General features: G+C 32.9%; 1 protein-coding gene across 3 annotated transcripts; it reads left to right on the top strand.

The window, feature by feature from the left end:
* The first annotated feature begins 1,791 nt into the window (after positions 1–1,791).
* LOC105333729 (uncharacterized) lies at positions 1,792–8,228 on the top strand. Of its 3 annotated transcripts, none has more exons than XM_011436868.4 (2): positions 1,792–2,195; positions 6,333–8,219. In XM_011436868.4, exons 1-2 carry the CDS (start codon positions 2,166–2,168, stop codon positions 7,422–7,424), a joined length of 1,122 nt encoding a protein of 373 aa, XP_011435170.2. In that variant the 5' UTR covers positions 1,792–2,165; the 3' UTR covers positions 7,425–8,219. The 3 variants fall into 3 exon arrangements, with proteins under 3 accessions (XP_011435170.2, XP_011435171.2, XP_011435169.3); XM_011436869.4 differs by lacking the exon at positions 1,792–2,195 and adding an exon at positions 3,017–3,217 and having other exon boundaries at positions 6,333–8,226; XM_011436867.4 differs by lacking the exon at positions 1,792–2,195 and adding an exon at positions 4,198–4,774 and having other exon boundaries at positions 6,333–8,228.
* Positions 8,229–9,271: the final 1,043 nt, after the last annotated feature.

Genomic DNA, 9,271 nt, shown 5'->3' with positions numbered 1-9,271 from the left:
GTCGATTATTTTTTCTTTTAATTAATCTTGACATGTTCAGTTAAAAGTTGCAAAGGTTAACCACAGTGACTATCCTACGAATTCTGATAATACTGTGCAACGAATCTTTTATTTAAAATTAGTTTAAAAAAAACAGTAACTACATGTAACCAGAGAACCGATTGAGGTGATACAACATACATGTACATGAAGACAAAAAGGGGGGCTTTTCTATCATGCTACAATTTGTTACATTACAATTTGTTATGTACTCTGATGAAGGTTTTTAAAGCTGCATGTTCTGCCAACCGTTCGCGTTACACGGAATTTTTTTTAGTTTTATATTGCTGTTGTAGATATGTTGCGCTTTCGGGGTTTTTTTCGTCTACACTATTTCTAGCCTGTTTCCCTGGTCTTCCCATAACGCTCTGCAACTGTTGCGGAGCATTATGGGTAGGCCAGGGAAACAGGCTACACTATTTCCGGATAATATCAAGGTTTTGGGGGGTTTTGTTTGTTTGGTTTTTTTTGGGGGGGGGAGGGGAGGGGGGTCCTTTGTAAATGTGTTTGCTTACTCTTTCTGCTTACTCACTTGTCGATGCTCTCCTATGAGAGATTATAGAAAAATTGTTGTATTTCGTTAGAACTCCGAAACACCTAAAAAGTAGCTCTCATCAATCTATACGATTAAAATTACTGACTCGATTTTTTGTGCTTTAGTACCGGTGAATCGGAACTATCAACTGTGTTAGATATATATAAACATTGCACCAATTTAAAACTTAATTTTGCTCATTGGAACCTTTTTTAAATAACGTTACATATTTAATATCAAGAAAAATATTAGTAAAAACAATCCGGAATTTGAATCAAAATGAAATGAATTTTAAATACCCAAGGCCTGAGCTGCCTCTTCACATGTAGTTTAGTTAATTGAACGGGTTTATTGGTTAAAAAAGTGTACAAATTTTTCAAAGTATTTTGCTTTCAGTCAGTGTATTAAAAATATAATTTTTATAAAACGGACGTAGACTTTGAATATGGCAAGGACAAAGCAACAACGATTTCTTTTAAACTCACGCGTGGGTTATTTATAGTCATTACTAGAAAAATGTTCTTTTTCCATTAATAAAAATAAATATTGAAATAAATATTTAAAACATAGAATGTATCTCTTCACATCCAATTCTTTTTATTTTCTAAAGTACCATCTTCAGTGGTATGGGCACTCCATGAAAAGTATTTGGAGCACATTAATTTTAGTTTTTAGGAAAACCGGTTGTGATTCATAGCTCTTCACAAACTGACATGGCAAAGATCTACACAATCTTGTTCTAACCTTTATCGCAGTCGAAATCTCCGTCAATCTAAGAAAAATCATTGTCAGCACGAAAAAATCATGATGATGTCTTATGGGTATGAAGTTACCGATCATTGCAATTTTTTTTACATATGTATTTTTCTGCAATGTTCCTAAATTAATACACGCATGAATCACCAAAGAAGACATTTAATTGTTTAAATGACGACCAAATTATTTATTTCACATGCATTGACAATCTAACTCGCTCGCTCTATCCGGAGAAAAACGACTATCGATTCAATACATGTGTAATTATGTGAATTATATTAAAATATTTCATTTATATAATATGTGCATAACTAAAGTTAAATCGGTCGTATCAAGAACTTACTAATAAAAGGAATTCTCTTTTACTCAAATCAAAGTCAAGCTACATGTATGGGGCATTACGATCTTCCCATTCTCTCATGTAAATGTGATTTCACGGCCGAGAAAGAAATTTAAAAGTCAAACAAAGACCTCCAGAGGCTCAACATATGGTCGGGGTTTGTACCAACGTTGAAATTCAGGTATATCCTTGTCCCAACATTGTACGCGAGGATTAACCGGTCTCTATATACCCCCTAAAAATATTTTTGCGAATTGGACCATTATTGACTTGAACAGAAGAAGTAGAAATAAAGGGATTCGGATTACTACGGAATTTAAATCTACAGTTGGTTTAATATACTTGTAGTTCAGCGTTGTGGATTTGGGATTAAATCGCCGTGTGTTTAATTTGCAAGTCGTTTTACTTTACCATAGATGTAGTTTATCATTGTTCCGCTGGATTTACAATGGTCAGTGTGTTGTGTCGGACAATGACTTTTACATCGGCTAAGTTATGAAAATGATCGATCAACATACAAAACCAGTAAGTCTACTGCATTTATACATTTTTTATCTGCAATTAATTGTCTGATTTTAACGTAATTAAACCTGCCACTTCATTATGAAAAAACGACGGGCGTAGCGCGGTTATTTCTTCGAATAATACAATGAACCAAAATATAAAAAAGGAGAATATCGACTTCATGAAATTTTATTTGAGAAAGAAAACTTTAAATTCCCCCCATCGTGTGTCAATATTTTCCTTTCCCGAGGAAAAAGAAAAATTAAGGTGTCAATATTTTTTCGTGATTGAGCGCCATGATAAGGCCGAGATTGGTTTTTAAATCACCGATATCGATTCTTAGTTTAGGGGGTGTCTCAAGCCATCTGTACTTGTGGGCACAGTTGCAACATAACAAACATTTTAGATCCATGGTCTATTAAACAACAAAACTGATTTGGGGGTGATTTTCTGTAAATTGTACCGCTGATTTTGTGTTAAGATTTTAAAGATACTTTATTTGTTTGTGGCTAACTTTGATCGATTGACATGACTGCCAGGGCAGAGGGTGCTTAAGAATATATCACGTCTTTCTTTTTGATGAGCAAAAAAGGCATTTAAAATCAATTTTAGTCAACATGTTAAAACAAGGCGCAACGTGCTAAGTAACCACAGCTTTGTGCATGTACAATGTATATATATAAGGCATTTAATTGTGTTCCCAAAAGGAACAATTCAGGATAACAACAAACGGAACAATATTCATTTATATATTGAATATATCCAAATGTCAAGCACGTGTTAATGCTGTATTTTTTATTGTGTGTATTTATTCTTAACGCATGTCAAACACGAAAAGATTTTTTTTTCTTTTTGTACAAAAATTAAAGTGGTCCAGTTTAAATGACCGCAAACTGGGTCAGATTGAAAAGCTATGTCGGGGACTAACGAGAAATTGAGTAATTACATTGAGGTTTCTTCAATAAGACCTAACGTATAGCGACACCGGGATTTAGTTTTAAGTCGAGAGGAGGATTAATGGATAATACCTTGCATGCATGATGGTATGAATGTGCCGTAATTCGATCAATTTTTTTTTAAAACCTCTAAATTACAGCCTTATACAAGTATGATTTACTTGTGCGTGTATGCTAAAAATATACGGGTTAATTAACGAAGTTGATTTCATGTAGTCATAGTTGTTTTAAGAGATGATATTCTATGACATGTATATAGAATTCTGTGAAAAAAGCCGATGTTGCCGTCAGTGAAATACGGTGTATCGGAACTCCATTTATAAAAAGGTAATAGTTCGGAATTCTATTTATAAAAAGGTAATAGTTAGGATAAAAAAGTTTTTGCTTTGTATATTCTATAAAAGGATTTAAATCCACCCCCTAAAAAACAATAAAATACATCGAAAGGATAATGTTTAATTTCACTTGGAATAATTTGTAATATATTATTGCTCATTAACGATTTGTTTTTTTATTTTTTTTTACTATGTTGTTACACAATTAAATACATGTATTTGATGCATACTTCTTACAGTCTGTTCAAAGATACGTTATATTAAGTTAAATTTTGAAATTTAGCAAATTAGACTTTATCGTAACATTAGAGTTACATTTAAGAAGGCTGGATAGACGTGGCCATTTTTAGACTGAATTGATCTCCTTTTAATGAAGAGCTTTGTATAACAATAAAGGTAAATACTCAAATTTAGAAGCTAAAATTTATTGGGTTTTTTTCTTTACTAATTATTAGTTTAAACAATATGTAGCATAACAAATCATATCTTGACTTTAAAGATAAATCTGATCGGTAATTGCTTGACCCTTTAGCTTTCGTTAGTTTGGATTTATAAATTTAAAATTTATAAAGTAACGCACGTAATATCTGATCAGTAGTTTTGCTCCTGCATGTGTGTCATTTCAATTAATTTTTACAATTTTATCTTCAGTCGAAGAATTTCTGACAACATACACAATGTTAACATAATATACAGTGAATTTTCGTTTAATTTCAAAAACAAATTTAATCAAAGGTGTGAGAGAGAAAAGAGGCTAATCCAAAACAAATAGATAAACCAATAGGAAAACTTAATAAAGATCGCGGCAATGTTAATGTGTACTAAGTTCAAGAATTCCGAATGTGCGTGCGGTTCAAGAGAACAACTTTAAAAAAAAATCGCGTTTTGTTTCATTTAAATTTTAAAGTAAGTTCTATCGTTCGGTCATAGAGTTTCTTTTTTTTTTTTTACTTTTACGTTTGTGAAGAGACGTTCAATAAGCTGTTTTAAAAATATTTTACCACCTTTCCGTATCGCTTGTTCATTGTCATTGTGCTTTCTATGTAATTAATGGCATTGTTTGGAAATCCCATTCCAAACACTGGAAGAGAGGGTCTGATCTTAAGTGTGCACAATGGCATTGCAGGCGAGGTGGGATTTTTTTTTCTGGTTGTCATGTGGACTTTGTTACGAAATTTGGATAAATGGTTCCATGCAGTGCAATTTAGAAGTGCACTCTGTCTAGAGTGATAAAATGGGAACTAAAGTGAAATTTCAATTGACTCCCGATATTCTCACGTTTGATCCTACAAAGCCGTGTGACAATCAGGTGAAGTATAAAGTGTTTATCTTCCTTAAACAGTATAAAAACAACGAATTCTTCCCTATTCATTAACCGTTATTTCAATAGACATCCTATGTCTTTTATAAAGTTTTGTTTTTTAACGACCGTTTCAATAAGTATTGTATTTGTTTGATGTTTATTGTACAGATTTTGCTTAACATTAAGTTCAAATAATTACTTGAAATACGTGTATATAAAGGTAAGTTTAATTGTTAAATATAGCTATTGAATATTATGATTTTAAGATATACGATGTTTTTAAATGGAATTAACCCAGTAATTTAGTGTACGTTCATCAATGAAAATGAATACAAAGTTATATGCATTCTACAGATTTTCAATTTAAAACATAAAGATGAAAAAAAAACTATCAAAATTTAATGTTTTTGATTTGATAAGTTTATGCATGAACCCGGTGTATGCTTTAAGAAAAAAAAGACTGAAATAATGTACTTTCAAAGTTAATCAACTCTTTGTAATAAGGTGTTAGTTGTGACATCAAAACATGGTTGCTCGTCTAAAATCTATTGGATAAACTTAACATGTGAAGTATTCCTTGAAAGTTAGTTGTATTTCGCAAAAAAAAATATTATGAGACAACGTAATTATCTTCAAAATTATTTTTTCCTTTTATGTAAACAGGTTATAAAACGGGATTTTCAAGCCCCCGCCATGAAATGGCCAGAAGAATAATTTATAGTCACCGTGTTACCCAGTTCCGCCACTCCGTCCTTTCGTAATAATTATTATTTAATTTCAGTTCATTATCTCGACGACAATTGCCCACATTCATCTCAAATTTAATCTTTGTATAATATATCGAGGTATACGCAGGTCAAGTTAGAATTTTGGTTCAGGTCCAATGATTTTGACAGGGTAATGTCCCTGAATTCTACATAGGAAACAAAGAAATTTTCAGTTTCAGCGCTCTAACTTCTAATGGGATTTTTATATGTAGTTGAAATTGCATATACAAATATTTTACCTGAAAATACAGGTTAAGTATGATTTTGGTCCAGGTCAGATAATTTTTGACAAAGTTATGCCCTTGAACTTAATAAAAAAACAATTTTTATAAAAATCATATTTTCAACAGAAATTATGGATGCCTGCGGGCGTGGCGTTACGAATTATGTTTGCTATGTTATGTATAGATATTATTTTGTATTCTGGTGTGACACAAATTTTTAATACGAGTTGTCTTTGCTATGCTTATATTTTGATTTTTTTCCTTTAAATAAGATATTGGCATGATTGGCTCTTAGTGCCTACATATTTACCAATGATATGTACTGAAAACAACTTATGACTCAAATTTTCATTTCATGATACTAGTAATCAGAATTTTGATTATGTTTGCCTGATTTAGTTTGGTTATGTTTAAATGAATAAACAATTTAAATAATTTACCGAATAAATATAAAGGTTGTTGAAATTAGAAAAAGAAATATTAAAAATAATTTGCTACTATTACATAGTATTTTGTACATAGTTGTCTGAATCGAGAAATCTTTTACTTAATTATTCTTTCGTTATCTTTCAGTTAAATCGTTCTAAGACAGTCCCCACTATGGTCACTTCCTCTGCGCAACTTCCGGAGAAAGTCAGCATAAGTGTGGATGACATATACAATCTAGCAGAGCGGGAGCGGTTGTGTTATTCTGCCAGGGGAAGGCGTAACGCGGTGACAAAAGCACAGAAAAAAGCATACAAAGTGGACGAAGTCTACAGGTCCCGCCCTCACACAAGCGCCAGCGGCTATATAGACTCTTACAGAAGAGATGTTATCACGCCGACCAAAAGCATTCGCAGTGAGCCGCTGCCTTCGAGAGTGTCTTCTCGAGCTGGACGGGACTTCGAGGACGAGGAGGAAGCGGAAGTGTATCCATTAAACTATATCAATGCCCCTTCCGTCTGTTGTGAGGTTATTGGGCCCCAAGCTTGTGAGGAATGTCGCCGAGTTCAACGGAGGCAGCACGAGAGAGAAAAATTCGAGGCTCGATTTTCGAATGTATTGGTGTCCGACCATAATATAACTACCTGTGCTTTTTTACAGCGGTATCTTCCACATTTGTCGAAGGAAGATATTTTAGTGAAGCTAGCAAGAGGAGATATAGCCAAACCTAACATTTTATCGCGATCTCAGAGCTTATTAGAAAGAAAGTCAACTGAAAAAGACAATGTTTATTCGAAACGGTCACGTGAGACCAGTAATATTGAACGCGCAAAACAATCCATGATTCAGAAAAAGATCAAATCTATGTTTTTCGTCAACATAATGGATTTGAACACGAAAATCAACTCAGGAAGAGTATCTCGTTCGCTCGGATTTCACTGCCAACCTTCAACGAACAAGAAAATTATACCTGAATACCAGAGCCCTTTTCCTTCCTTTGTCAGCCCAAGAAAGGTCAGTTTTATTTCTGAGGCAAGTGGTAAGAAATTTCATTACGAGCCTCCTCTTCTTCCGAAGGAAAACCAAATCCAAGAACCCGGATTTTTCGCTGGTTCTGAGAGTACGTACGTGTTACCTGAGCGTCTTCCAGATACCATTGAATTTGTTCAAGACGGGAAAACTGTCAAACGGTGTGTCTCAACTTTATCCGAGAATGAGAATGAGGCGGAAGAAATTTGAACCTTGTGAACGAATGAAAACGAACGAAGCGATTCGGACGAAGATAAAGCGATATAATAAATGTCACCAAAGCCTAGGATTAAAGTAAACTTTGTTATGCTGTCTGTATCATTTCATTGATTTATTTTTTGAATAAACAAACCAATTATGATCATATATAATTTGTAAATATTTCATTTTATCCATCATTATGTTAGATCTGTACGCAGCTTAATGATATTTTAATACAAGTTTGCATCTATATTGTATCTATCAAACTGTTTTAAAATCTACAGGTTTGGTGGTAGCAATCAAGCCTTCTTTTGTTCATTAAAAATGTTTTCATTTTATAACTAAACACACTTTAAACTTTGCAACAACAAAAATAATTTTAAGTTGCCACGACCAACTACATACATGTACGTGCAGCTTAGCATGGATCCTTCTTTTAGAGTGAAAAGGATGCGTCTTTAAATTTTGTAATCTTCTTTTCCCAATTGATACTGTCTAGCTCTTCGAGTATTATTTTCCAACACATTTAAATAACAGATATCAACTTTTTCATAAATATTTCGGTGGATATGTTTACTATTGATAATACTCATACCTTATGATTGTAAATGTACATGCATACATGTACATATTACTGAATATCAGTAAGTTAATAAACATTTACCAATGTACGCATGCATATAATCAGGGTTGTCAAAGACGAATAGAATTATGTTTGCAAGAGTGTGATCAGTGTCTAATAAATCTTTATGCCAATCAAAAGTAATAATATTAAATATATATCTTTCCTTTTTGATGTACAGCTTCCAATTTCATTCAAGAGTTTGTCGAAACAGGTATTATGTAGGAGAGACTCGCCATTCGAGAATGTAAACAGGGCTTAGCTAAGTTAAAGGCAGCTCCTGTTTACAAGAACCGCAATAACTATCGATAAAGATAATTCTAAACTAGTGGGTATTGTTTTTTTATACAAAAAAACACATGTCTCCCCTTCTCCCAAAGGATTGTAATATGGGGCAAATTTATTAAGTGAAAAAGAATGAAGTCAGCTATATGTTAGATATCATCCATATATGATACAGTTTAGAAAATGAATTAACTTGAGACAATAAATTGGTCAAGGTCAAAAATTATGGAGGCGTGCACTCCTTCTCAATACCATCTACCTATGTTCCAAGTTTGAAGCCTTAATGTCAAAAGCTATCCAAGTTATCACCCAGACAAAATTTAATTATTTTTTCTCAAGTTGACCTTGAGTAAAACAAGGTCAAGGTCGAATATTTATCAATAGTACACCTCAGTGTATTATAATTGTTCTTTGTGTAAAGTTTGAAGTCCTTCTGTCAAAGAATATTTAGGAGGTGAGCAATGAAGTTTTTTCTAATTTGACCTTGAAATATAATTTTTAGGTCAAGGTCAAAAATTTTGGTAAGGTTGAACTGGACTATATACCATCTATGTATGATACAAGTTAAAAGATTGTATGATTAAGGAGTCTTGTGTTATGGTCCGGACTATATTTTATATAAAACGCTTGACCTTGAAGAAGATAATAGGTCAAGGTCAAAAATTTTGATAGCCTGCACTTTTTCTTAATACCATCTACCTATGTTCCAAGTTTGAAGTCTTAATGTCAAAAGGTATCTAAGGTACCACCCAGACAAAATTTAATTATTTTTTCTCAAGTTGACCTTGAGTAAAACAAGGTCAAGGTCAAATATTTATCAATAGTACACCTCAGTGTATTATAATTGTTCTTTGTGTAAAGTTTGAAGTCCTTCTGTCAAAGAATATTTAGGAGGTGATCAATGAAGTTTTTTCTGATTTGACCTTGAAATAAAATTTTAAGGTCAAGG

This window comes from Magallana gigas, chromosome 9, assembly GCF_963853765.1.
Source record: "Magallana gigas chromosome 9, xbMagGiga1.1, whole genome shotgun sequence".
Taxonomy (NCBI): domain Eukaryota; kingdom Metazoa; phylum Mollusca; class Bivalvia; order Ostreida; family Ostreidae; genus Magallana; species Magallana gigas.
Note: the sequence above shows the minus strand (reverse complement) of the source record. Positions and strands in the feature narration are given on the sequence as shown.

What these genes read in the sequence shown, in the direction of transcription:
- LOC105333729 (XM_011436867.4), top strand. Translation starts at nt 4,700, where the DNA reads ATGGGAACTAAAGTGAAATTTCAATTGACTCCCGATATTCTCACGTTT. An exon ending in CAAAGCCGTGTGACAATCAG is followed by an intron (nt 4,775 to 6,332) that starts GTGAAGTATAAA and finishes GTTATCTTTCAG; the next exon opens with TTAAATCGTTCTAAGACAGT.